The sequence below is a fragment of the Lepisosteus platostomus genome, chromosome 4, assembly GCF_059453375.1.
Source record: "Lepisosteus platostomus isolate fLepPlt1 chromosome 4, fLepPlt1.hap1, whole genome shotgun sequence".
NCBI classification, from domain to species: Eukaryota; Metazoa; Chordata; class Actinopteri; order Semionotiformes; family Lepisosteidae; genus Lepisosteus; species Lepisosteus platostomus.
In genome coordinates, this window is record NC_142614.1 from 8,570,425 (window position 1) to 8,597,266 (window position 26,842).

Below are 26,842 nucleotides of genomic sequence, written 5' to 3' on the forward strand. Positions count from 1 at the left end.
TCTCTTGTCATGAGCTGCTTCTTGCTGTGCTGGAGGGGGGATCTGTATGGGTTGGGTATGAATGCTGTGCTGTCTAAGGCTATGGCCACTCTTCTTACAGCTCCTCCAGCAGACTCCTCCTGCTGTTTGGAAGAACACCAGCTGTTCAGGTTCCTGTGGGAGTCTCAGACTTGTTCCTTAGTATCTGCTCAATGGCAGAAGAGCAGAGACATAAAATCAGGGGGGAACAATAGTTACCCTTTCAAGCTTGCCTGGAGGAGAGTTCTACTAGAGGAGATGGCACAAGTGCTCCTGCAACGTATCCTTGGAGAGAGGATTTTAGGGCTCTTTTTCTATTGGGGGGGGGGGAAAGATGTTGAACATACACCTATTAAATGTGGTCCTTAATTTGTCTAGAATGAGATTCTAATGTATTTGATCACTATACATAAATGGTTGGAGGTCTATCATAGATACCTTTAGAGGACTATTGTACATCAGAGATCGGTGTAGAAACTAGTAAAGACCCTTGTGTACTGTGTATGTATATTGGACGAATCACTCTCCCTTTAGGCCGTAGAATATGGGATTAAAATGTAGGAATTTCCGTGAAACTACATGGGGACGCTAGGGACCGAGATTCTCGTCTGTGCTGGTAGCGATTGTTCCTGCCCTTCCCAGGAGCAGTAGCATTTTACTCACAAACGGGTATCGTATTATCCAGCTTTAAACCGGTCACAAGGAAATGAATGTTTCTTTCACAAGGGGAGAGACCCGGTATTCTAGCGGTTTTGTCGACCCAGTCTTCCCCCGGGGTTTCAGCACAAAACGCTGAACTCGCGGCTTTAACCTTCTCCGCTGGCCGGGGGAGTCGCCTGGCCCCTGTCACAGCCGCCGCGTGTTTTTCTAGCGCTCTTTCAAGAAAACATTCGCGCCAAACCAGTGGACGAATTCATGTTGAAATATTCTTACATCTCACTCTTCTGCTCGTTGGGGAGAGTAATGAGCAAAACGATTCATTCTGTAAAAACGATGTTTAGTAATACAGCGCAAAAACGCAGTATAATGTACTCTGCGTCTTTTCAATTCAAATGAACGTAAATAAATTAAACGCCTGGCCTAGAAAATTAATTGACGATCGATTATAAATGAATTATAGAAATAAAGGTAGAGCCAAATTGATCATTTAGGAGAAGTCCTATCTTTTTCTCAGACGTTAAGACTTTTGTGTTAAAATGAAAAAAGAAACCTTTTAAAAATAGGGCTATATTTTTTTTCCTTGTTTGCCAAAATGGAAGAGAAAGAGCATCCCTGCAAGTGTTTAAAAGTTTACTAAGAAGATTAATAAAAACTAGAGAGTTTAAATTGCTTTTTTGATTAGAAAACGTAATAAAGATTCATTACTTTGGAGGCATGTGTCGAGTGTCGAGTGTCGAGTGTCGATGATCGTCCCCCCGTCCTCTATCTTGAAAAACAAAATATGGTAAGCCTAACTAACAGACGCCATAAATTAGTTTTGAGTCAGATACATTAGTCTAACCCGCGTGATAGCTCGTTCCAGTCGAACAGAACGCTCCGTGATTAATCAGCTGAGTCTGACGACCCTCTGAGTGTCCGAAATCCTCGTGCGCGCGCTCCGGCCCTACAGCCCTCCAATCGCTGCCCTCAGCCAATCAGGGCGCAGCGAGTATTTCAGGAGCTGAGCGCAGCTTGTTTGCCATTCCTCGGCGAGTTTCACGATGGAGAAGTTCATGATCAGAGGGAGGATGGGGTTGTGCAGTGTGGTGTTTTTGCTGGCGTTGGATTGGTCTGTAGCTCAGGTTCAGAAGTGCCTGGTTAATGACAGTGATAAGATAGCATGTGGTAACTTGACTATCAGTAAAAGTGACTGTGAAGCTAAGAATTGCTGCTTTGATCCGACCAGCCGGAATAGCTGTTACTATGGGAATGAAGGTGGGTTTTGGGATCTTGAGCGTCTTCTATGATGAGCTTAACAGGCTTGGTTTACCAGCTCTTGCTTTCCTCCAGTGACTGTCCAGTGCACCAGGGATGGCCAGTTTGTGGTGGTCGTGTCCAGGAATGCCACTAGCCCTCAGCTGAGCCTGGGTTCAGTCAGCCTGCAGGGGGGCAGGAGTCCCCCCTGTGGCCCTGTTGGCACCACTGCTGGCTTTGCCATGTTCCAGTTCCCAGTCAGTGCCTGTGGCACCAGCATGAAGGTGAGGGGCTTGATCCTTCAGCTGAGGGTGTTGCTGCTGTAGTGGTTCCTGACCTTGTTCATGTGCCCTTCCTCTAGACTGAAGGTGGTGCTGTGGTGTATGAGAACATGATGTCCTCAACATTTGCTGTGATTGGGGGGACCTGCTGGCTCCATCACAAGGGACAGTTTCTACAAGTGAGTGAGCAGCTGCTGCTTCCCAGAGCGTTCTGGTCTTGCCAGGTCCTGTCTGGATCCCATGACTGCCTGCTTCTCTCTCCAGGCTGTTCTTCCAGTGCAGGTATGCAAACGATGACCTTGTTCCAGTGCGGGCTGTGGTCTACACGGTCTCCCCACCCCCTCCGGCAGTGTCTCCAGGACCTCTCCGTGTGGAGCTCAGGATTGCAAGAGGTAACTGTCCGGCCTTGGGCTGTGTGAGCCGAGTGTGTGGGGCTTCTGCTGAACCCCACTGCTGCTCTTGTCCTCAGGAGAGCTGTATGACTCCTACTACAGTGACCTGGACTACCCTGTGACCAAGGTGTTGCGAGATCCTGTGTATGTGGAGGTCCACATCTTGAACAGGGCTGACCCCAACATTGTCCTGACCCTGGGGGACTGCTGGGCCACTTCCACTCCCAGTCCTCTCAGCCAGCCCAGCTGGAGCCTTCTGGTTGCTGGGTAACCTGACCCCTGTGGCTCCGACTGGCTTGTCTCTGTAGTGTCCCCTTGTGGCAGGGCTCACCCTCCCTGTTGCTGTCCTTGCAGGTGTCCCTACAGAGGTGACAACTACCAGACCACCTTGATCCCTGTGGGCGGCTCCTCAGGGCTGCCGTACCCAACGCACTACCAGCGCTTCATGATTCAGATGTTCACTTTTGTGGATCCTGCCTCTCAGGTGCCTCTGATGGAGAAGGTAGGGAGCAGCTTGTGGGGAAGGAGGTGGTGGCTGGTCCTGTGCTGTGCAGTGACCCTTGCTGTGCTCTCTCCAGGTGTTCATCCACTGTAGTGCGGCAGTGTGCCAGCCGACTGCTACTGAGCGCTGTGTGCCCACCTGTGGCAGGAGGAGTGAGTTCTCTTGGGATGGGCAGTTGTGTGTGCCAGTCAGCTGTGTATCCTTTCCTCATGCTGGTGTCCCTTCCTCTTGCAGGAAGAGCTGTTGCTCAAGTGGCACAGGACTCCTCCAGAGAAACGGCACTGGTGTCCAGTGGGGAAGTGATCCTGGTTGGATCCGAGCTTCCAGCTCTGGCTCAAGTGGATTCCCATCTTGAAGGTGAGGGAGGGGGTTGGAGGCTGAGTGTCTGATCCTGTTCCCTGTGTCTGACCACTGACTAAAGCTCTTCTCTCCACAGCACCTCGGTTCCTGAGCTATGGGCTGCTGGTAGTTGCTGCCTCCACTGTGCTTGTGGTCTCTGCTCTGGTGCTGGTGGCTGTGTGGAGATCTAGACCTCAGATCCAGAATACCAAGCTGTGCATGGAGTGTGAATAAAGGATTTGCACTGATCTCTACTTATTGTGGTTTAGTATTGTTTTAGTGTGTTCCTTGGGACTATCATAGTGCTGGTGAGCTGCTAGATTCCTGGCTGTTTCTTCGGGAAAGATGTGGATCTGCTTAGGTTTTTGACAGCCAGCTAAGCTTCCTTTCCACATTTAGCTAATCCGTGTAATCCCTTCTTTTTATCCTAGCCCTGATTTCTACTTGCTTGAGCAGTGTCTGTTGTTAAAGAACAGACAAGCATGGCTATATACCACCTCCCTCATGCCCCTTCCAGTCCCTGTGGCTTTCAGTATCAATCCCCGCTCTTCTGTATTCCCTCTCCACTACCTTCTTGTGAGCTCTCTTCCCACAGTGTACTGATTTTGGGAGAGTTCCATCATTCTCTTTAATCTTACTGTGTGGATGTGTAGTCATGCACAATTGCATCACCCCTTGTTTACATCCTATGTGCCTGCATTTGCTTGCTTTAGCTCTTCCAGCATGCTCAGAAGAAGCTGGAAGACTCTCAGTGGGGATCAGTGTTTTCCAAATTTCATGTTCAAGTGCTTACACTTGGGGGTGGAGCCAGGAATTGATTTTTGGGTGGGCCTGTGCTCTAACTGGCTGTCCTGCCAGCATAGGGGCACCTCTCCAATTTGAAGAACTGTAGCTTGCTGGGGTGTACTTGGGCTTTCTTCTCTAGTTCCATCTAGGCTACACCCCTGCTCCCAGCTCGAGGGTTTTGCTTGGCCTGTAGATGATGGGTTTATCAATCTGTAAGGACTTGTCCGTTTAGTGCCTGTTCACAAATTTGAGTCACAAGAGCAGTGGTCTTGTAGTGAAATACTCCTGTCAGTAGTGAGAGCTGGAAGTGGGCTGCTAATTAACCTGTTGCCTTTTATTCTTGACTGAGTAGGTAGAGCTAGATTAATGCTGCCTGCTGGAGCACTTCAGGACCCTGGTCAGTTCCCTCACTCGGTCACCTTAAGCAAATGGGCTGCCTGAAATCCAGACCAGTCCCGGTCCTTAATGTTTTACCACGAGGTCGGTGCATCGTGTATCATGTCATCTTGTGAAAACGAAATGCCTGTGATGAACGCTGGGGGCAGGAATGTCTGTGCATTACTTCCAACAGTCATTGTCAGTGGCTGGCAGTTCTTTACCAGAGACCTTACTAAGAATCCGCTACTGCTTGTCTGTGTCCCTGAAAGCAGCCAAAGTGCCTTGCAGAAGTATTCAGACCCTTTTCAAATGTTGCTGGGTAACAAATGGTACTTGCACACCCTTTTCAAATCAGAATTGTTAATGCAAACTTACAGTGCCCTCCAGAATTATTGGCACCCTTGGTTAAGATGAGCAATAAAGGCTATGAAAAATCTTTGTTCATCAGCTTGATCTCACACTGAAAATAGGAGAGAAATCTAACCTTCCAGTGAGGTACAATTAGTCAAAGGAAAAAAAGCCTTAATTTTTTCTCTCAAAAACGCAGGTGTCACAATTATTGGCATCCCTAGAAATTCCTAAGAGCAAAATCTAATTGACATATATTCCCATTCATATTTGACCTTTTTAAAGTACACCTGAGTCTTTAGGAACTCTTAAGTGGTCATCCTTGACTTCCTGTTTCACTGCGGTATAAATATGAGGTAACAGGCAGGACAAACACCCTCAGTCATCCATCAACATGGGGAAGACCAGAGAACACAAAAATTAAATGAGACAGACCTTCATCAATCGGGCAACGGTTATAAAACTTGCTTCACACCTGAAAATACCCATCTCCACTATAAGGGCAATCATTAAGACGTTTCAAACAACCGGAGCTCTGATGAACCTGCCTGAGAGAGGACTCAAGTGTATTTTGCCCACACACACAGTGAAGAAGATGGTTTGTGAGGCAAAACTTTCTCCAAGGATCACAGTTGGACAATTGCAGGAGTTGGTTGCATCCTGGGGTCACCAAGTCTCCAAAACTACAATTAGACGCCACCTCTGTGCCAACAAACCATTTGGAAGGCTTGCCAGAAGAAAGCCCCTGCTGTCGTCAAACCACAAAAGTAAGCGCCTGGAGTTTGCGAAGTATTACTGGAACTCTGATTGGAAACGGGTTCTATGGTCAGATGAGACAAAAATAGAGCATTTTGGCAACAAACGCCAGAGGTGGGTTTGGCATAAAAAGAGTCAAGGTCATGCAGAAAACGAACCTTCTCCCCACTGTGAAGTGTGGTGGTGGATCTGTGATGTTGTGGGGCTGTTTATCTTCCAAAGGCCCTGGGAATCTTGTTAGGATACACGGCATCATGGACTCCACCAAATACCAGGAGATTTTAGGTCAATATCTGGCTGCCTCTGCCAGGAGGCTAAGACTGGGTCGTGGTTGGATCTTCCAGCAGGACAATGATCCAAATCCACACAGACATGGTTCACTGACCACAGAATCAAGCTGTGGGGTGAGCTGAAGAGGAGAGTCCACAAGCGAGGACCAAGGATTCTGAAGGATCTCAGATCCCTTTATACAGTATGTGTTCTCCCACCTCATCCAGCATTATTAGAGAAGACTCAGTGCTGTTATCTTGGCAAAGGGAGGGGTGCCAGTAATTGTGACACGTGTGTTTTTGAGAAAAATGTTTGTTTTTTAAAAGGATTTTTTTTTCTTTGAACAATTTTACCTCACCGAAAGGTTAGATTTCTCTCATATTTTCAGTGTAAGATCAAGCTGATAAACAACAAAGAATTTTTCATTGCCTTTATTGCTCATCTTAACCAAGGGTGCCAACAATTCTGGAGGGCACTGTAAGTTTGCATTAAAAAATGTGATTTGAAAAGGGTGTGCAAGTATCGGAAATTCATTGTTTTATTGGACCATTTAAAAAACAACACTACCTTCCAATATTCACTGCAATAGACTGGTGTCCCATCCTGGGTGTACCCCACTTTGGGCCTGTTGCTTGCTGGGATAGGCTTCAGCTTCCCTTGCAACATTGTACAGGATAAAAATGTGAGAAAATCTATAGATGTATTACACAATTCCTATGACGCTACGCATGTTTCTTTTGTGTGTAAAATACAGGCTTAAGCAAGAAAAATGGGCGATGCACAGTTGAGTGTCACAAGAAAAACTAATAATTAGTAGGATTTCTCAACAGCTCGTCTACATGAAAGAACTTGAAAGCACTGAGCCCAACAGAAAGTGGAGACCAGCCGGTTCCTAAGCCGACACACAATGGACCATCAGACGTGCGGGGGGGAGTTAGTCCGGCCGTTCACCGTGACAGCACGTACAGTATTTGGACGGTGGGGTGAAAATGGAGAGCTTGCAAACTCCTCCAGAAGAAACCCCACAACGAATCGAACCCAGGACCCCAGAGCTTCAGCAAAGCAGTGCTAACAGAGAAGCATGCGTGCAGCCCGTTTTTAATCTGTTGCAAACGATCAAGCGCGGCTGCTAATGTAAAGAGCAGCAACGCCAGGCGCCTGTTTCACTCCTGAATCGGAAGGTGTGAGAACAGTTGTCTGCGCTCCGCGCGCGTCCGACATGTTCGCTGGGACAAAGCGTGTCTGCACTGCACACAGATCCGGAGAAGGAAATATCACGACGAGTTTCTCCCTTTCTCCCGTTTTAGGCTTTTAATTCTTGAAATCGTTCACCCAGCGCTTTTCCTCCGAATTGACCGGCGAAGCAGAAGGAGTTTTATCATTTACAAGACTGTAACTATACAATGGTCATTTTGGCAGAAGGAGACATTCACAGTTTTAATTCAATAATAATCTTAGAATTTATGTAAATTCAGACGTTTCGGGACTAGCTCTTATCTTATTTATTTTGTACATCTTGTCAGAAGCAACAGCTGTAACAGGAACTATTAGATACCGTGACCGCAAAATATAGCGAAGATCCTACTTTATAATATTCATTGTAAACAATCAGCAGTCTGCTCAGGAGAAATTAGTCTCCGCGATCTTCCTCCGCTTTAACTACACTGGCTTTTCCACGGGGTGGATTCCATATCCTGTCCTCCTGCGTGTGAGCTGACAGAGTTCGGGTCCTCGTGAAAATCTTCACTCTACGAACCTGAACGTCATCACGCGCGACAGTCTCGATGGCTTTAAAAGGAAGGAGCTCGCAAACAACAGGTATCGTGGTTTTGCGGGTTGTTTTCATTTCAAGATGTGGTTTTCTAGTGGTCTTTCCTTTCGGCTGTTGACCTTGCTGTTCCTCGCAGTTCTGTGTGATGCTGCGCAATGGCGCGCCCGGGCTAACGTCCAATCCGGCATCAGGCGCAAGGGGGTCGCCTTTCTGGACTCGCCTCTGCTGCCACGGCAGCAGAAGCAGCAGGTTATCCGGGCTGTGTCGGCGCAGTGCGGGGAGAGTACGATCGTGGTGCAGGTCAAGACCGACCTGTTCGGCACCGGGCAGCTGATCAACGCTTCGGATCTCAGCCTGGGAGACTGTGCGGTCACCGGGCAGGACACTGCGGCGCAGCTCCTGATCTTTGAGGCTGAGCTGCAGGCGTGTCGCAGTGTGCTGAAGGTAAGAAGTGGTTCTGCGGTTGGGCTGCTTCTGGTTCTCGGCTGTTGGGTGACTGGATCTGTGATCTGTCTAGACCATGGATGAGCAACTGGTGTACAGCTTCTCTCTCAACTACACCCCGAAGCCGCTGGCCAACACCCCCATAGTGAGAACGAATGGTGCTGTTGTGGGTATCGAGTGTCACTACATGAGGTGAGTCCTGGAGGAGCAGCAGGGCTGACTGCCTGGAGCTTGACTCCCTGCTGACACCTGCCTCCTGTCTGCTAGGCTCCACAATGTGAGCAGCAATGCCCTGAAGCCCACCTGGGTCCCCTACACCTCCACCAAGTCTGCTGAGGATCTGCTGGGCTTCTCTCTGAGCCTCATGAATGGTAGGTCTCCCCTGAGATGAAGCATGGTGTGACTGTACAGCCAGTGCAGTTGGGTCGATGGGATCTATGCTTGAGATTGGGGGTTCCTTTCCCATCCAGATGACTGGAGCTCCCAGAGGTCCTCCAATGTGTTCTACCTGGGGGACGTCCTGAACATCGAAGCCTCCGTCACCCAGGCCAACCACCAGCCTCTGCGGCTCTTTGTGGACAGCTGCGTGGCCACCTTGGTCCCTGACCAGACCTCCACCCCCAGCTACTCCTTCATTGAGAACAAAGGGTGGGTGTGACCTCGGGTGGCTTGAGCTAGTGAACACTGCCTGCCGTCTCTCCAGTTCTACACTGCCTTCTCTCCTTTCAGGTGCCTGACTGATGCCAAATCCACAGGCTCCAGCTCGCAGTTCATGCTAAGAACCCAGGACACCAAGCTGCAGATGAAGCTGGATGCCTTCAGGTTCTATCAGGATGCCAGGAGCTCAGTGAGTACTTGATCCTGGTACCTTCTGCTTTCATGGGTTTGTGAGGGTTGTGGAACAGCATTTCCATTACAAGCCCAAGATGGAGGCCTGGGTGTAGCTTGATCCACTCGTGCTCTTGGCAGATCTACATCACCTGCCACCTGAAGGTGACTCCTGCTTCCCAGAGTGTGGACTCCCTGAACAAGGACTGCTACACTGAGGGCAGCAGGTCAGTGAGGAGGCAGGGGGCTGCTGTGTCCATCTGAGGGAGCTGCTCTGACCCTGTGTCCCTGCTGTAGGTGGAGATCAGTGGATGGGAGTGACCAGGTCTGCAGCTGCTGTGACTCCAGCTGTGTGCCAAGTATACGATCCAGGTATTGGGGTGACAGGAGCAGGAGGGACCTGGCTTCTACAGGGGGTAAGGCACCTCTGCTCTGCTGCTCATGGCATGGATCTCCTCAGGAAAGTGGGGGGTCTACAGCCAGGCTTGTCCTGCTCTTGTTGCAGCTCCTGAGTGGGAAGCTGATGCCACTGTTGGTCCTGTGTTTGTGCTGCAAGAGCAGGTTGCTGAGAGGCCAGTGGAGGCAGAAGGCCGGAGCTCCCAGCTAAGAGCAGAGGAGGACAAAGCCACAGGTACTGGCAGGAGGTGCTGTCACATCAGCTGGCCCCTCTCTGTGGCAGTGCCCGCTTGCTGAGGCTCCTCTGTGCTTTCTTTCCAGGCCTGCCTGTGGAGGCTGTGATCCTGGCTGGTGTGGTGACTGCGGTGGGGCTGGTCTCTGCTGCTCTGCTGGGGACAGTCCTGCACAGGAGGAAGCAACACAAACCCATGAACTGACTTGATGTGAATGAGCAATAAACTGGTTGCAAAGGGTCTCTTGTCATGAGCTGCTTCTTGCTGTGCTGGAGAGGGGGATCTGTATGGGTTGGGTATGAATGCTGTCTAAGGCTATAGTCACTCTTCTTACAGCTCCTCCAGCAGACTCTTCCTGCAGTTTGGAAGAACACCAGCTGTTCAGGTTCCTGTGGGAGTCTCAGGCTTGTTCCTTAGTATCTGCTCAATGGCAGAAGAGCAGGGACATAAAATCAGGGGGGAACAATAGCTGCCCTTTCAAGCTTTCCTGGAGCAGAGTCCTACTAGTGCAGGAGCACTTGTGCCATCTCCACCGTATCCGTGGAGAGAGGATTTTAGGGCTGTTCATCTATTGGGGGGGGGAAAAGATGTTGAACATACACCTATTAAAGGCATACCTTAGATGTATAAATGTGGTCCTTAATTTGTCTAGATTGAGATTCTAATGTATTTGATCATTATACATAAATGGTTGGAGATCCAGCATACAGAGTCCTTTAGAGGACTATTGTACATCAAAGATAGGTGTAAAGACCCAGCCGAGAGCGTTACAGTATATTTACGTATAGCCGTATTTTCGCTGTACTGTATATTGGACGAATCACTGCCCACTGGGTACTGTCCCTTTGGGCAGTAGAATATGGGATTAAAATGTAGGAATTTCCGTGAAACTACATGGGGACGCTAGGGACCGAGATTCTCGTCTGTGCTGGTAGCGATTGTTCCTGCCCTTCCCAGGAGCAGTAGCATTTGACTCACAAACGGGTATCGTATTATCCAGCTTCATACCGGTCACAAGGAAACGAATGTTTCTTTCACAAGGGGAGAGACCCGGTATTCTAGCGGTTTTGTCGACCCAGTCTTCCCCCGGGGTTTCAGCACAAAACGCTGAACTCGCGGCTTTAACCTTCTCCGCTGGCCGGGGGAGTCGCCTGGCCCCTGTCACAGCCGCCGCGTGTTTTTCTAGCGCTCTTTCAAGAAAACATTCGCGCCAAACCAGTGGACGAATTCATGTTGAAATATTCTTACATCTCACTTTTCTGCTCGTTGGGGAGAGTAATGAGCATACCGATTTTTAGTAATACAGCGCAAAAACGCAGTATAATGTACTCTGCGTCTTTTCAATTAAAATTCAAATGAACGTTAATAAATTGAACGCCTGGCATAGAACATTATTAATTGACGATTATAAATGAATTATAGAAATAAAGGTAGAGCCAAATCGATCATTTAGGAGACGTCCTCATTGATTGCAAAAGTTATGATGTCCTCATTTTTTCCTCAGATGTTAAGACTTTTGTTAAAATGAAAAAAGAAAACTTTTAAAAATAGGGCTATATTTTTTTTCCTTGTTTGCCAATATGGAAGAGAAAGAGCATCCCTGCAAGTGTTTAAACGTTTACTAAGAAGATTAATACAAATTAGAGTTTAAATTGATTTTTTGATTAGAAAAAGTAATAAAGATTCATTACTTTGGAGGCATGTGTCGAGTGTCGATGTTCGTCCCCCCGTCCTCTTTCTTGAAAAACAAAATATGGTTACCCTAACTAACAGACGCCATAAATTAGTTTTGAGTCAGATACATTTGTCTAACCCGCATGATATCTAATCTGCAATGCTAGAGTCTACGCGAAAAAGGGAAATACAGAACAACATTTCAAAACTGCACACTCTCCCGCTAATAGCGAGTTAGCTAAAAGTAAAAAGAAAAGTGGAAAACAAAAATCTCAGCTAGCGGCAGTCGGATTTCACGAGGCCTAATACAAGAGGGAAAGCGGCAATCATCGCATCGTGTGAGCTACGTCTGGCTAAACACAACAAGTCATTCAGGGATCGAGACGAGGTCATCACTAAAAGAAGCAATAGATGCCACACATATTTAGTTTTGAGTCGGAGACCTTGGTCTAACGCGCATGATAGCTCGTTCCAGTCGAACAGAACGCTCCGTGATTAATCAGCTGAGTCTGACGACCCTCTGAGTGTCCGAAATCCTCGTGCGCGCGCTCCGGCCCTACAGCCCTCCAATCGCCGCCCTCAGCCAATCAGGGCGCAGCGAGTATTTCAGGAGCTGAGCGCCGCTTGTTTGCAATTCCTCGGTGGGTTTCACGATGGAGAAGTCAATGAGCAGAGGGAGGATGGGGTTGTACATTGTGTTGTTTTTGCTGCCGTTGGATTGGTCTGTAGCTCAGGTTCAGAAGTGCCTGGTTAATGACGGTGATAAGATAGCATGTGGTAACTTGACTATCGGTAAAAGCGACTGTGAAGCTAAAAATTGCTGCTTTGATGTGACCAGCCAAAATCGCTGTTACTATGGGAATGAAGGTGGGTTTTGGGATCTTGAGCGTCTTCTATGATGAGCTTAACAGGCTTGGTTTACCAGCTCTTGCTTTCCTCCAGTGACTGTCCAGTGCACCAGGGATGGCCAGTTTGTGGTGGTCGTGTCCAAGAATGCCACCAGCCCTCAGCTGAGCCTGGGTTCAGTCAGCCTGCAGGGGGGCAGGAGTGCCCCCTGTGGCCCTGTTAGCACCACTGCTGGCTTTGCCATGTTCCAGTTCCCAGTCAGTGCCTGTGGCACCAGCATGAAGGTGAGGGGCTTGATCCTTCAGCTGAGGATGTTGTTCCTGTGGTGATTCCTGACCTTGTTCATGTGTCCTTCCTCCAGATTGAAGGTGGTGCTGTGGTGTATGAGAACATGATGTCCTCAACATTTGCTGTGATTGGGGGACCTGCTGGCTCCATCACAAGGGACAGTTTCTACAAGTGAGTGAGCAGCTGCTGCTGCTTCCCAGAGTGCTCTGGTCTTGCCAGGTCCTGTCTGGATCCCATGACTGCCTGCTTCTCTCTCCAGGCTGTTCTTCCAGTGCAGGTATGCAGACGATGACCTTGTTCCAGTGCGGGCTGTGGTCTACACGGTCTCCCCACCCCCTCCGGCAGTGTCTCCAGGACCTCTCCGTGTGGAGCTCAGGATTGCAAGAGGTAGCTGTCGGGCCTTGGGCTGTGTGAGCCGGGTGTGTGGGGCTTCTGCTGACCCCCGCTGCTGCTCTTGTCCTCAGGAGAGCTGTATGACTCCTACTACAGTGACCTGGACTACCCTGTGACCAAGGTGCTGCGGGATCCTGTGTATGTGGAGGTCCACATCTTGAACAGGGCTGACCCCAACATTGTCCTGACCCTGGGGGACTGCTGGGCCACTTCCACTCCCAGTCCTCTCAGCCAGCCCAGCTGGAGCCTTCTGGTTGCTGGGTAACCTGACCCCTGTGGCTCCGACTGGCTTGTCTCTGTAGTGTCCCCTTGTGGCAGGGCTCACCCTCCCTGTTGCTGTCCTTGCAGGTGTCCCTACAGAGATGACAACTACCAGACCACCTTGATCCCTGTGGGTGGCTCCTCAGGGCTGCCGTACCCAACGCACTACCAGCGCTTCATGATTCAGATGTTCACTTTTGTGGATCCTGCCTCTCAGGTTCCTCTGAAGGAGAAGGTAGGGAGCAGCTTGTGGGGAAGGAGGTGGTGGCTGGTCCTGGGCTGTGCAGTGACCCTTGCTCTGCTCTCTCTAGGTGTTCATCCACTGTAGTGCAGCAGTGTGCCAGCCGACCGCTACTGACCGCTGTGTGCCCATGTGTGGCAGGAGGAGTGAGTTCTCTTGGGACAGGGCAGTTGTGCCAGTCAGCTGTGTGTATCCTTTCCTCATGCTGGTGTCCTTTCCTCTTGCAGGAAGAGCTGTTGCTCAAGTGGCACGGGACTCCTCCAGAGAAACTGCGCTGGTGTCCAGTGGGGAAGTGATCCTGGTTGGGTCTGAGCTTCCAGCTCTGGATCGGCTGGATTCCCATCCTGAAGGTGAGGAAGGAGGGATGGAGGTTGAGTGTCTGATCCTTTTCCCTGTCTGTCCACTGACTTAAGCTCTTCTCTCCACAGCACCCCAGTTCCTGAGCTATGGGCTGCTGGTAGTTGCTGCCTCCACTGTGCTTGTGGTCTGTTCTCTGGTGTTGGTGGCTGTGTGGAGATCTAGACCTCGGATCCAGAATGCCAAGCTGTGCATGGAGTGTGAATAAAGGCTTTGCACTGATCTCTACGCATTGTGGCTTAGTATTGTTTTAGTGTGTTCCTTGTGAATATCATAGGGGTGGTGTCGATACCTCCATCTGGTATGTTAGTGTTGGTGAGCTTCTAGCTTCCTGTTTTTTTTTTTCTTCAGGGAACAAGTGCATCTGTCTAGGTTTTTGACACCCTTTCCACATTTTGCTGATCGGTGTTGTAGCGGCAAGGCTTACTAAAATACCGCAATTAAGTTTTCTGCTCCCTTGCTAGTCCCTCTCTCTTTCATCTCAGTGGTGCTTGATACAGAGAGGCCATTCCATGTGGTTAACAAGTAAGGTTTTTCTAGCTCAGTGGTTCTCAAACTTTTTGGACCAAGTACCACCTCCAAGTCATCTTCCCATAGGAACCACAGAAAATCTCAATGACCAACATGAGGGCATGTGCACACTCTCACATACACATAAAAATGGAAACACAAATAACACTGAGCACTTCCCATTTCAGTGAGAGGGGTGAGCTTGTTTAGTTTGGCAAAGCCTCCCAATGTCATGGACGATGGGCAGTGAGCTTCAACCGCAGATCTGGCTCAGCATCCATTTTGCTGTGGTACTTTGTCTTGATTGCAGAGAAGCCTTTCTCACAAAGGTAGGTAGTAGCAAAAGGCATCAAAAATTGCACAGCCTTGAATGAGAGGGCTGGGTATTCACTCTGTCTTTGGATCCAGAAATGCAACGGTGACTGTCGTTTCAATTCTGACATCAGAGTCACATCAGCTGATAACTCGAGCAACTTCTCTTGCTCAGCACAGGAGAGATTCTTGGGTATTCTTTCGGCATCAACAGTAAAGGGGTTCCTGATCCACTCTGGTGTGGCCTCAACTGGAAAATACCCTGAGACCTGTTCTTTCAATGAGAAGAGGTGCACTGCAATCACATCTCGAACAGCAGCATCAAGTTCCACACCATATGTGTGCAGATGGTTCTCCAGAGTTGGGAAAGCAGACGCATCACATGCGTTGATTTTAACAAACAGTTGCAGCTTTTTCTTCATAGCAGTGATCTTGTCAGACACATCAAAAATTGTTAAAGAGAAGCCCTGCAGACCCAGATTCAGCTCATTCAAACATGAGAATATATCAGCCAGGTAGGCCAATTTTACCAGCCACACTGGATCATCAAATAGACTTGCCAAGGGAGATTGCTGGTCATGCAAAAACATCCGTACCTCAGAGTGCAGCTCAAGGAGCCTCGTGAGCACTCTGCCCCTTGATAACCATCTCACTTCAGTATGTAGAAAAAGCTGCACATGTTCGCTGCCCATTTCATTACAAAGCACACTGAACAGACGTGAATTCATTGGTCGAGCTTTGATCAAATTCACAACTTTGACAGCAGAGTCTAACACGGATTTCAAATCCTCAGGCATTTTATTGGCGGCCAAGGCCTCGCGGTGGATGCTGCAGTGCGTCCACTTCATATCTGGAGCAACCTCTTCTAATTCGTGCAACTACACCGCTGTGTCTGCCTGTCGTCGCTCTAGCACCGTCTGTACAAACTCCGACGCATTTTTTCCAGTCAATGCCATTCTCTTCAATAAATTCATTCAGAAGCTGAAATATGTGCTCTCCTGTAGTTCTTGTTGGTAGCGGCTCGCAGAACAGAAAGTCCTCATGCGACATGCCCTCAAACTCATATCTAACGTAAACAAGCAAATCTGCCAAATTGACGACATCTACAGACTCATCTAATTGCAGTGAAAAGAATCTGCTCATCTTAACGCGCTCTATCAGCGTACTTTTGACATCATCTGCCATATCAATAATTCTGCGAGTGACTGTGTCATTCGAAAGGGCCACCAGGTCGAGCTGTTTAGCAGCTTTTTCTCCACACGTAATAAGTATCAGCTCTTTTACCAATGGTAAACAAAGTTCTTCACCGATAGTGTGGGGCTTACCTGCTTTAGCGATCCGCAAGCTTGAGTAGTAAGATGCTTCTTGGGCTTTGGAAATTGGAGTGGCACTGTTTGTTATGGTGGACTTGTGCTGCTTCAGATCTTTAAGTTTCCTTTGAAAAAAATCAACAGGCTTATCCTTCAAGAGCGCATGCTTCGTAGTAAAGTGCTGGCTTCATGCTTCCATTGCTGAGAATCTCACAGCACACGACACACTGTGGTCTTGGGTCTTCCTCTGTCCCGGTGTAAGTAAATCCCAAATTTAGATCATTTGGATCGTACCGCCTTGTAGCCATCTTCCGACGCTTGCTAACACTAGCAGGTTCAGCAGCAGAGTTTGTCGGTGGCCGATGTATAATCCTCCTCAATCTCAACAGGTGTGCATGATCTGTCGGAGCTGGCCTCATTACTCTTGGTGTCTATTCCTTTCAGCCAGGACATAATACTTGATTTTTGCGAGGTATTCATTTTCAATCAATTGTTGACGAATGTGGCGCTGTTGGAGAAATATTTCCCATTTCCCCTTTAAAGGCAGTCAGAAGTCCATCTCAGAAGTTTTTCCTTCAAGCGCATGGATGCGAAACAGAGATACCTGATGTATTTTTCTCAAACTAACCCAGAACAGTTCTTATATATTTTTCTGTTATCTATCACGCTTTCCCATGCTTACAAGATTGGCGTGTTCCAAGATCACGCACGTTCTCCTACCTCCCTATTTGGTGGAGATAGCTTTTTTTAAATACAATTGGTCACTTACTTCATAGCATGCATTCCTATAGAGCGGTATAGAATTACATCATAACTCTGTGTCCACTCAAATTAGCGCGCGCTGTACCGTAGTACGTAGGCTGCGTATTGGACACGTATTAAAATAAAAAATATGAAAACCCATCCCGATTTTTCAGCGCACACAACACAGTTCCAGGGTCATATGGCTTACCACCTGGCGGCACGTACCAGAGTTTGAGAACCACTGTTCTAGCTGATAGAGTGTCCTGATAAGGAGCAACTCCCAATTCCTGATATTCTCCAGCAAACTTAATAACTGTTCATCTCTGGCGCCTTAAAGTCTGAGATTTCAAGGGAGAGTCTGATTCAAAGTTGGTTTACGACCCTAAGGGCATGGTTACTCATCAGCCAATCCGGAACTGGTAGGGCAGGTTAACCTCACGTGGATCTCTGATGCCCATGAAACTTTCAACCAATGAACAACCTGCAGTTCCTCTAGGTAAAAAGAGGCAACACGGAGCCCCTGGGGAACGGTTTGCAGGGCAGAACAGTTGGGGAAGCGCAGGAGATTCTCGCAGCGTGCCTGCTGGACATTCAGCCTCAGGGCTCCACCTGAACATCCTCAGACTCAGCCTGGACCACCACGTAACGGCCAGTGTGTCCGAGTGCAGGACTTTCCTTTGTTCTAAGAGTCGAGGACGGAGGTTGCCAGCGTGTAACCAAAGGATCCACCCGAGGTTAGCATCAGCAGCAAGCCTCGTGGACAGCTGAATCACTATTCAGAACTAGCGCTTCATCAGGCACGGACCGGTCTTCTTCCTGACCTGCTGGGACCCGCAGTCATTTTTCTCCTGTGCACAAACTCTGCTAGTAAGCCAGAACTAGCTAGCCGGACTTCAGAGAGCCCACTGCTAGAGCATCTCAGTAGAAATCTCTCTCACTACGTCGCAAGCAGCACCACTGCCTGGCACAGAGCCAGAGAGCGCTGATTGGCACAGCAACCAGCCTGCCACTGCGTCTTTGCGTCTGCGGGAGATCTGCATCCCCACAGATTGGATGGATACATGGAATCATGGACTCCATCAAATACCAGGAGATTTTAGGTCAAAATGTGGCTGCCTCTGCCAGGAGGCTAAGACTGGGTAGTGGTTGGATCTTCCAGCAGGACAATGATCCAAACCCACACAGAAATGGTTCACTGACCACAGAATCAAGCTGTGGGGTGAGCCGAAGAGGAGAGTCCACAAGCGAGGACCAAGGACTCTGAAGGATCTCAGATCCCTTTATACAGTATGTGTTCTCCCACCTCATCCAGCATTATAAGAGAAGACTCAGTGCTGTTATCCTGGCAAAGGGAGGGGTGCCAATAATTGTGACACGTGTGTTTTTGAGAAAAATGTTTGTTTTTTAAAAGGATTTTTTTTCTTTGAACAGTTTTACCTCACCGAAAGGTTAGATTTCTCTCATATTTTCAGTGTAAGATCAAGCTGATGAACAACAAAGACATTTTTCATAGCCTTTTTGGCTCATCTTTACCAAGGGTGCCAATAATTCTGGAGGACACAGTACATGCTCAAGCAGATATCTGAAAGAAAATCAAAACTGGAAATGTGACGCATGATTGACATCGAAGAGCTTGGTTTGTCGTAGAAGCAGTGCTGATTTAAAACTATGTAGTCAGGAAGACGCACTATTACAGAAGAAACATAGCATGGAAACATGAAACAGTAAAGCTAGGCATACGTCTGTAACACCCCCACTGTATCAGAAATTCATTGTTTTATTGATACATTAAAAAAAAACAACACTACCTTCCAATATTCACTGCAATAGACTGGTGTCCCATCCTGGGTGTACCCCACTTTGGGCCTGTTGCTTGCTGGGATAGGCTTCAGCTTCCCTTGCAACATTGTACAGGATAAAAATGTGAGAAAATCTATAGATGTATTACACAATTCCTATGACGCTACGCATGTTTCTTTTGTGTGTAAAATACAGGCTTAAGCAAGAAAAATGGGCGATGCACAGTTGAGTGTCACAAGAAAAACTAATAATTAGTAGGATTTCTCAACAGCTCGTCTACATGAAAGAACTTGAAAGCACTGAGCCCAACAGAAAGTGGAGACCAGCCGGTTCCTAAGCCGACACACAGTGGACCATCAGACGTGCGGGGGGGAGTTAGTCCGGCCGTTCACCGTGACAGCACGTGCAGTATTTGGACGGTGGGGTGAAAATGGAGAGCTTGCAAACTCCTCCAGAAGAAACCCCACAACGAATCGAACCCAGGACCCCAGAGCTTCAGCAAAGCAGTGCTAACAGAGAAGCATGCGTGCAGCCCGTTTTCAATCTGTTGCAAACGATCAAGCGCGGCTGCTAATGTAAAGAGCAGCAACGCCAGGCGCCTGTTTCACTCCTGAATCGGAAGGTGTGAGAACAGTTGTCTGCGCTCCGCGCGCGTCCGACATGTTCGCTGGGACAAAGCGTGTCTGCACTGCACACAGATCCGGAGAAGGAAATATCACGACGAGTTTCTCCCTTTCTCGGCTTTTAATTCTTGAAATCGTTCACCCAGCGCTTTTCCTCCAAATTAACCGGCGAAGCAGAAGAACATTCGAACGAAAATAAAGAAGGAGTTTTATCATTTACAAGACTGTAACTATACAATGGTCATTTTGGCAGAAAGAGACATTCACAGTTTTAATTCAATATTAATCTTAGAATTTATGTAAATTCAGACGTTTCAGGATTAGCTCTTATCTTATTTATTTTGTACATCTTGTCAGAAGCAACAGCTGTAACAGGAACTATTAGATACCGTGACCGCAAAATATAGCGAAGATCCTACTTTATAATATTCATTGTATTATACAATACTATATAACTACACTGGCTTTTCCACGGGTTGGATTCCATATCCTGTCCTCCTGCGTGTGAGCTGACAGAGTTCGGGTCCTCGTGAAAATCTTCACTCTACGAGCCTGAACGTCATCACGCGCGATAGTCTCGGTGGCTTTAAAAGGAAGGAGCTCGCAAACAGCAGGTATCGTGGTTTTGTGGGTTGTTTTCATTTCAAGATGTGGTTTTCTAGTGGTCTTTCCTTTCAGTTGTTGACCTTGCTGTTCCTCGCAGTTCTGTGTGATGCTGCGCAATGGCGTGCCCGGGCTAACGTCCAATCCGGCATCAGGCGCAAGGGGGTCGCCTTTCTGGACTCGCCTCTGCTGCCACGGCAGCAGAAGCAGCAGGTTATCCGGGCTGTGTCGGTGCAGTGTGGGGAGAGTACAATCGTGGTGCAGGTCAAGACAGACCTGTTCAGCACCGGGCAGCTGATCAACGCTTCGGATCTCAGCCTGGGAGACTGTGCGGTCACCAGGCAGGACACTGCGGCGCAGCTCCTGATCTTCGAGGCTGAGCTGCAGGCGTGTCGCAGTGTGCTGCAGGTAAGAAGTGGTTCTGTGGTTGGGCTGCTTCCGGTTCTCGGCTGTTGGGTGACTGGATCTGTGATCTGTCTAGACCGTGGATGAGCAACTGGTGTACAGCTTCTCTCTCAACTACACCCCGAAGCCGCTGGCCAACACCCCCATAGTGAGAACGAATGGTGCTGTTGTGGGTATCGAGTGTCACTACATGAGGTGAGTCCTGGAGGAGCAGCAGGGCTGACTGCCTGGAGCTTGACTCCCTGCTGACACCTGCCTCCTGTCTGCTAGGCTCCACAATGTGAGCAGCAATGCCCTGAAGCCCACCTGGGTCCCCTACACCTCCACCAAGTCTGCTGAGGATCTGCTGGGCTTCTCTCTGAGCCTCATGAATGGTAGGTCTCCCCTGAGATGAAGCACGGTGTGACTGTACAGGCAGTGCAGTTGGATCGATGGGGTCTGTGCTTGAGATTGGGGTTCCTTTCCCATCCAGATGACTGGCGCTCCCAGAGGTCCTCCAATGTGTTCTACCTGGGGGACGTCCTGAACATCGAAGCCTCCGTCACCCAGGCCAACCACCAGCCCCTTCGGCTCTTTGTGGACAGCTGCGTGGCCACCTTGGTCCCTGACCAGACCTCCACCCCCAGCTACTCCTTCATTGAGAACAAAGGGTGGGTGTGACCTCGGGTGGCTTGAGCTAGTGAACACTGCCTGCCGTCTCTCCAGTTCTACACTGCCTTCTCTCCTTTCAGGTGCCTGACTGATGCCAAATCCACAGGCTCCAGCTCGCAGTTCATGCTAAGAACCCAGGACACCAAGCTGCAGATGAAGCTGGATGCCTTCAGGTTCTATCAGGATGCCAGGAGCTCAGTGAGTACTTGATCCTGGTACCTTCTGCTTTCATGGGTTTGTGAGGGTTGTGGAACAGCATTTCCATTACAAGCCCAAGATGGAGGCCTGGGTGTAGCTTGATCCACTCGTGCTCTTGGCAGATCTACATCACCTGCCACCTGAAGGTGACTCCTGCTTCCCAGAGTGTGGACTCCCTGAACAAGGACTGCTACACTGAGGGCAGCAGGTCAGTGAGGAGGCAGGGGGCTGCTGTGTCCAGCTGAGGGAGCTGCTCTGACCCGTGTCCCTGCTGTAGGTGGAGATCAGTGGATGGGAGTGACCAGGTCTGCAGCTGCTGTGACTCCAGCTGTGTGCCAAGTATACGATCCAGGTATTGGGGTGACAGGAGCAGGAGGGACCTGGCTTCTACAGGGGGTAAGGCACCTCTGCTCTGCTGCTCATGGCATGGATCTCCTCAGGAAAGTGGGGGGTCTACAGCCAGGCTTGTCCTGCTCTTGTTGCAGCTCCTGAGTGGGAAGCTGATGCCACTGTTGGTCCTGTGTTTGTGCTGCAAGAGCAGGTTGCTGAGAGGCCAGTGGAGGCAGAAGGCCAGAGCTCCCAGCTAAGAGCAGAGGAGGGCAAAGCCACAGGTACTGGCAGGAGGTGCTGTCATGTCAGCTGGCCCCTCTCTGTGGCAGTGCCCACTTGGTGAGGCTCCTCTGTGCTTTCTTTCCAGGCCTGCCTGTGGAGGCTGTGATCCTGGCTGGTGTGGTGACTGCGGTGGGGCTGGTCTCTGCTGCTCTGCTGGGGACAGTCCTGCACAGGAGGAAGCAACACAAACCCATGAACTGACTTGATGTGAATGAGCAATAAACTGGTTGCAAAGGGTCTCTTGTCATGAGCTGCTTCTTGCTGTGCTGGAGGGGGGATCTGTATGGGTTGGGTATGAATGCTGTGCTGTCTAAGGCTATGGCCACTCTTCTTACAGCTCCTCCAGCAGACTCCTCCTGCTGTTTGGAAGAACACCAGCTGTTCAGGTTCCTGTGGGAGTCTCAGACTTGTTCCTTAGTATCTGCTCAATGGCAGAAGAGCAGAGACATAAAATCAGGGGGGAACAATAGTTACCCTTTCAAGCTTGCCTGGAGGAGAGTTCTACTAGAGGAGATGGCACAAGTGCTCCTGCAACGTATCCTTGGAGAGAGGATTTTAGGGCTCTTTTTCTATTGGGGGGGGGGGAAAGATGTTGAACATACAGCTATTAAATGTGGTCCTTAATTTGTCTAGAATGAGATTCTAATGTATTTGATCACTATACATAAATGGTTGGAGGTCTATCATAGATACCTTTAGAGGACTATTGTACATCAGAGATCGGTGTAGAAACTAGTAAAGACCCTTGTGTACTGTGTATGTATATTGGACGAATCACTCTCCCTTTAGGCCGTAGAATATGGGATTAAAATGTAGGAATTTCCGTGAAACTACATGGGGACGCTAGGGACCGAGATTCTCGTCTGTGCTGGTAGCGATTGTTCCTGCCCTTCCCAGGAGCAGTAGCATTTTACTCACAAACGGGTATCGTATTATCCAGCTTTAAACCGGTCACAAGGAAATGAATGTTTCTTTCACAAGGGGAGAGACCCGGTATTCTAGCGGTTTTGTCGACCCAGTCTTCCCCCGGGGTTTCAGCACAAAACGCTGAACTCGCGGCTTTAACCTTCTCCGCTGGCCGGGGGAGTCGCCTGGCCCCTGTCACAGCCGCCGCGTGTTTTTCTAGCGCTCTTTCAAGAAAACATTCGCGCCAAACCAGTGGACGAATTCATGTTGAAATATTCTTACATCTCACTCTTCTGCTCGTTGGGGAGAGTAATGAGCAAAACGATTCATTCTGTAAAAACGATGTTTAGTAATACAGCGCAAAAACGCAGTATAATGTACTCTGCGTCTTTTCAATTCAAATGAACGTAAATAAATTAAACGCCTGGCCTAGAAAATTAATTGACGATCGATTATAAATGAATTATAGAAATAAAGGTAGAGCCAAATTGATCATTTAGGAGAAGTCCTATCTTTTTCTCAGACGTTAAGACTTTTGTGTTAAAATGAAAAAAGAAACCTTTTAAAAATAGGGCTATATTTTTTTTCCTTGTTTGCCAAAATGGAAGAGAAAGAGCATCCCTGCAAGTGTTTAAAAGTTTACTAAGAAGATTAATAAAAACTAGAGAGTTTAAATTGCTTTTTTGATTAGAAAACGTAATAAAGATTCATTACTTTGGAGGCATGTGTCGAGTGTCGATGATCGTCCCCCCGTCCTCTATCTTGAAAAACAAAATATGGTAAGCCTAACTAACAGACGCCATAAATTAGTTTTGAGTCAGATACATTAGTCTAACCCGCGTGATAGCTCGTTCCAGTCGAACAGAACGCTCCGTGATTAATCAGCTGAGTCTGACGACCCTCTGAGTGTCCGAAATCCTCGTGCGCGCGCTCCGGCCCTACAGCCCTCCAATCGCTGCCCTCAGCCAATCAGGGCGCAGCGAGTATTTCAGGAGCTGAGCGCAGCTTGTTTGCCATTCCTCGGCGAGTTTCACGATGGAGAAGTTCATGATCAGAGGGAGGATGGGGTTGTGCAGTGCAGTGCAGTGCAGTGCAGTGCAGTGCAGTGCAGTGCAGTGTGGTGTTTTTGCTGGCGTTGGATTGGTCTGTAGCTCAGGTTCAGAAGTGCCTGGTTAATGACAGTGATAAGATAGCATGTGGTAACTTGACTATCAGTAAAAGTGACTGTGAAGCTAAGAATTGCTGCTTTGATCCGACCAGCCGGAATAGCTGTTACTATGGGAATGAAGGTGGGTTTTGGGATCTTGAGCGTCTTCTATGATGAGCTTAACAGGCTTGGTTTACCAGCTCTTGCTTTCCTCCAGTGACTGTCCAGTGCACCAGGGATGGTCAGTTTGTGGTGGTCGTGTCCAGGAATGCCACTAGCCCTCAGCTGAGCCTGGGTTCAGTCAGCCTGCAGGGGGGCAGGAGTCCCCCCTGTGGCCCTGTTGGCACCACTGCTGGCTTTGCCATGTTCCAGTTCCCAGTCAGTGCCTGTGGCACCAGCATGAAGGTGAGGGGCTTGATCCTTCAGCTGAGGGTGTTGCTGCTGTAGTGGTTCCTGACCTTGTTCATGTGCCCTTCCTCTAGACTGAAGGTGGTGCTGTGGTGTATGAGAACATGATGTCCTCAACATTTGCTGTGATTGGGGGACCTGCTGGCTCCATCACAAGGGACAGTTTCTACAAGTGAGTGAGCAGCTGCTGCTTCCCAGAGCGTTCTGGTCTTGCCAGGTCCTGTCTGGATCCCATGACTGCCTGCTTCTCTCTCCAGGCTGTTCTTCCAGTGCAGGTATGCAAACGATGACCTTGTTCCAGTGCGGGCTGTGGTCTACACGGTCTCCCCACCCCCTCCGGCAGTGTCTCCAGGACCTCTCCGTGTGGAGCTCAGGATTGCAAGAGGTAGCTGTCCGGCCTTGGGCTGTGTGAGCCGAGTGTGTGGGGCTTCTGCTGAACCCCACTGCTGCTCTTGTCCTCAGGAGAGCTGTATGACTCCTACTACAGTGACCTGGACTACCCTGTGACCAAGGTGTTGCGAGATCCTGTGTATGTGGAGGTCCACATCTTGAACAGGGCTGACCCCAACATTGTCCTGACCCTGGGGGACTGCTGGGCCACTTCCACTCCCAGTCCTCTCAGCCAGCCCAGCTGGAGCCTTCTGGTTGCTGGGTAACCTGACCCCTGTGGCTCCGACTGGCTTGTCTCTGTAGTGTCCCCTTGTGGCAGGGCTCACCCTCCCTGTTGCTGTCCTTGCAGGTGTCCCTACAGAGGTGACAACTACCAGACCACCTTGAACCCATGTGGGCGGCTCCTCAGGGCTGCCGTACCCAACGCACTACCAGCGCTTCATGATTCAGATGTTCACTTTTGTGGATCCTGCCTCTCAGGTGCCTCTGATGGAGAAGGTAGGGAGCAGCTTGTGGGGAAGGAGGTGGTGGCTGGTCCTGTGCTGTGCAGTGACCCTTGCTGTGCTCTCTCCAGGTGTTCATCCACTGTAGTGCGGCAGTGTGCCAGCCGACTGCTACTGAGCGCTGTGTGCCCACCTGTGGCAGGAGGAGTGAGTTCTCTTGGGATGGGCAGTTGTGTGTGCCAGTCAGCTGTGTATCCTTTCCTCATGCTGGTGTCCCTTCCTCTTGCAGGAAGAGCTGTTGCTCAAGTGGCACAGGACTCCTCCAGAGAAACGGCACTGGTGTCCAGTGGGGAAGTGATCCTGGTTGGATCCGAGCTTCCAGCTCTGGCTCAAGTGGATTCCCATCTTGAAGGTGAGGGAGGGGGTTGGAGGCTGAGTGTCTGATCCTGTTCCCTGTGTCTGACCACTGACTAAAGCTCTTCTCTCCACAGCACCTCGGTTCCTGAGCTATGGGCTGCTGGTAGTTGCTGCCTCCACTGTGCTTGTGGTCTCTGCTCTGGTGCTGGTGGCTGTGTGGAGATCTAGACCTCAGATCCAGAATACCAAGCTGTGCATGGAGTGTGAATAAAGGATTTGCACTGATCTCTACTTATTGTGGTTTAGTATTGTTTTAGTGTGTTCCTTGGGACTATCATAGTGCTGGTGAGCTGCTAGATTCCTGGCTGTTTCTTCGGGAAAGATGTGGATCTGCTTAGGTTTTTGACAGCCAGCTAAGCTTCCTTTCCACATTTAGCTAATCCGTGTAATCCCTTCTTTTTATCCTAGCCCTGATTTCTACTTGCTTGAGCAGTGTCTGTTGTTAAAGAACAGACAAGCATGGCTATATACCACCTCCCTCATGCCCCTTCCAGTCCCTGTGGCTTTCAGTATCAATCCCCGCTCTTCTGTATTCCCTCTCCACTACCTTCTTGTGAGCTCTCTTCCCACAGTGTACTGATTTTGGGAGAGTTCCATCATTCTCTTTAATCTTACTGTGTGGATGTGTAGTCATGCACAATTGCATCACCCCTTGTTTACATCCTATGTGCCTGCATTTGCTTGCTTTAGCTCTTCCAGCATGCTCAGAAGAAGCTGGAAGACTCTCAGTGGGGATCAGTGTTTTCCAAATTTCATGTTCAAGTGCTTACACTTGGGGGTGGAGCCAGGAATTGATTTTTGGGTGGGCCTGTGCTCTAACTGGCTGTCCTGCCAGCATAGGGGCACCTCTCCAATTTGAAGAACTGTAGCTTGCTGGGGTGTACTTGGGCTTTCTTCTCTAGTTCCATCTAGGCTACACCCCTGCTCCCAGCTCGAGGGTTTTGCTTGGCCTGTAGATGATGGGTTTATCAATCTGTAAGGACTTGTCCGTTTAGTGCCTGTTCACAAATTTGAGTCACAAGAGCAGTGGTCTTGTAGTGAAATACTCCTGTCAGTAGTGAGAGCTGGAAGTGGGCTGCTAATTAACCTGTTGCCTTTTATTCTTGACTGAGTAGGTAGAGCTAGATTAATGCTGCCTGCTGGAGCACTTCAGGACCCTGGTCAGTTCCCTCACTCGGTCACCTTAAGCAAATGGGCTGCCTGAAATCCAGACCAGTCCCAGTCCTTAATGTTTTACCACGAGGTCGGTGCATCGTGTATCATGTCATCTTGTGAAAACGAAATGCCTGTGATGAACGCTGGGGGCAGGAATGTCTGTGCATTACTTCCAACAGTCATTGTCAGTGGCTGGCAGTTCTTTACCAGAGACCTTACTAAGAATCCGCTACTGCTTGTCTGTGTCCCTGAAAGCAGCCAAAGTGCCTTGCAGAAGTATTCAGACCCTTTTCAAATGTTGCTGGGTAACAAATGGTACTTGCACACCCTTTTCAAATCAGAATTGTTAATGCAAACTTACAGTGCCCTCCAGAATTATTGGCACCCTTGGTTAAGATGAGCAATAAAGGCTATGAAAAATCTTTGTTCATCAGCTTGATCTCACACTGAAAATAGGAGAGAAATCTAACCTTCCAGTGAGGTACAATTAGTCAAAGGAAAAAAAGCCTTAAT

At 49.1% G+C, this 26,842-nt stretch overlaps 4 protein-coding genes and 1 pseudogene across 6 annotated transcripts; all 5 read left to right on the forward strand.

The window, feature by feature from the left end:
* Positions 1–1,718: 1,718 nt before the first annotated feature.
* LOC148672436 (zona pellucida sperm-binding protein 4-like) lies at positions 1,719–3,679 on the forward strand. The gene is made up of 7 exons (XM_088627261.1): positions 1,719–1,786; positions 2,457–2,584; positions 2,662–2,851; positions 2,939–3,086; positions 3,163–3,238; positions 3,321–3,443; positions 3,523–3,679. The coding sequence occupies exons 1-7, from the start codon at positions 1,719–1,721 to the stop codon at positions 3,657–3,659; spliced, it is 870 nt and encodes a 289-aa protein (XP_088483387.1). The 3' UTR covers positions 3,660–3,679.
* A 4,122-nt stretch (positions 3,680–7,801) lies between these two features.
* On the forward strand, positions 7,802–9,875 carry LOC148672437 (zona pellucida sperm-binding protein 3-like). The gene is made up of 9 exons (XM_088627262.1): positions 7,802–8,178; positions 8,252–8,370; positions 8,446–8,549; positions 8,649–8,826; positions 8,908–9,025; positions 9,148–9,233; positions 9,304–9,422; positions 9,512–9,637; positions 9,724–9,875. The coding sequence occupies exons 1-9, from the start codon at positions 7,816–7,818 to the stop codon at positions 9,837–9,839; spliced, it is 1,329 nt and encodes a 442-aa protein (XP_088483388.1). The 5' UTR covers positions 7,802–7,815; the 3' UTR covers positions 9,840–9,875.
* A 2,085-nt stretch (positions 9,876–11,960) lies between these two features.
* On the forward strand, positions 11,961–13,923 carry LOC148672438 (zona pellucida sperm-binding protein 4-like). Of its 2 annotated transcripts, none has more exons than XM_088628163.1 (9): positions 11,961–12,176; positions 12,252–12,439; positions 12,517–12,614; positions 12,703–12,830; positions 12,908–13,097; positions 13,185–13,332; positions 13,409–13,484; positions 13,566–13,688; positions 13,752–13,923. In XM_088628163.1, exons 1-9 carry the CDS (start codon positions 11,963–11,965, stop codon positions 13,901–13,903), a joined length of 1,317 nt encoding a protein of 438 aa, XP_088484289.1. In that variant the 5' UTR covers positions 11,961–11,962; the 3' UTR covers positions 13,904–13,923. The 2 variants fall into 2 exon arrangements, with proteins under 2 accessions (XP_088484289.1, XP_088484290.1); XM_088628164.1 differs by having other exon boundaries at positions 13,767–13,923.
* Positions 13,924–19,642: 5,719 nt separating this feature from the next.
* On the forward strand, positions 19,643–21,700 carry LOC148672439 (zona pellucida sperm-binding protein 3-like). Its single transcript, XM_088627263.1, has 9 exons — positions 19,643–20,005; positions 20,079–20,197; positions 20,273–20,376; positions 20,475–20,652; positions 20,734–20,851; positions 20,974–21,059; positions 21,129–21,247; positions 21,337–21,462; positions 21,549–21,700. The coding sequence occupies exons 1-9, from the start codon at positions 19,643–19,645 to the stop codon at positions 21,662–21,664; spliced, it is 1,329 nt and encodes a 442-aa protein (XP_088483389.1). The 3' UTR covers positions 21,665–21,700.
* A 1,392-nt stretch (positions 21,701–23,092) lies between these two features.
* LOC148672440 (zona pellucida sperm-binding protein 4-like) lies at positions 23,093–25,405 on the forward strand (annotated as a pseudogene). Its single transcript, XR_015935622.1, has 10 exons — positions 23,093–23,148; positions 23,486–23,658; positions 23,734–23,921; positions 23,999–24,096; positions 24,182–24,309; positions 24,387–24,576; positions 24,664–24,812; positions 24,889–24,964; positions 25,047–25,169; positions 25,249–25,405. The product of XR_015935622.1 is annotated as a zona pellucida sperm-binding protein 4-like (transcript).
* The last annotated feature ends 1,437 nt before the right edge of the window (positions 25,406–26,842 follow it).

Coding starts and splice junctions, on each gene's coding strand:
- LOC148672436 (XM_088627261.1), top strand. CDS start 1,719: ATGGAGAAGTTCATGATCAGAGGGAGGATGGGGTTGTGCAGTGTGGTG. Junction 2,852..2,938: donor TGGAGCCTTCTGGTTGCTGG/GTAACCTGACCC, acceptor CTGTCCTTGCAG/GTGTCCCTACAGAGGTGACA. Junction 3,087..3,162: donor AGGTGCCTCTGATGGAGAAG/GTAGGGAGCAGC, acceptor TGCTCTCTCCAG/GTGTTCATCCACTGTAGTGC.
- LOC148672437 (XM_088627262.1), top strand. CDS start 7,816: ATGTGGTTTTCTAGTGGTCTTTCCTTTCGGCTGTTGACCTTGCTGTTC. Junction 8,827..8,907: donor TCCTTCATTGAGAACAAAGG/GTGGGTGTGACC, acceptor CTCTCCTTTCAG/GTGCCTGACTGATGCCAAAT. Junction 9,638..9,723: donor AGAGGAGGACAAAGCCACAG/GTACTGGCAGGA, acceptor CTTTCTTTCCAG/GCCTGCCTGTGGAGGCTGTG.
- LOC148672438 (XM_088628163.1), top strand. CDS start 11,963: ATGGAGAAGTCAATGAGCAGAGGGAGGATGGGGTTGTACATTGTGTTG. Junction 12,440..12,516: donor CCTGTGGCACCAGCATGAAG/GTGAGGGGCTTG, acceptor TCCTTCCTCCAG/ATTGAAGGTGGTGCTGTGGT. Junction 13,485..13,565: donor GCCCATGTGTGGCAGGAGGA/GTGAGTTCTCTT, acceptor TTCCTCTTGCAG/GAAGAGCTGTTGCTCAAGTG.
- LOC148672439 (XM_088627263.1), top strand. CDS start 19,643: ATGTGGTTTTCTAGTGGTCTTTCCTTTCAGTTGTTGACCTTGCTGTTC. Junction 20,006..20,078: donor CGTGTCGCAGTGTGCTGCAG/GTAAGAAGTGGT, acceptor TGATCTGTCTAG/ACCGTGGATGAGCAACTGGT. Junction 20,198..20,272: donor ATCGAGTGTCACTACATGAG/GTGAGTCCTGGA, acceptor CCTGTCTGCTAG/GCTCCACAATGTGAGCAGCA.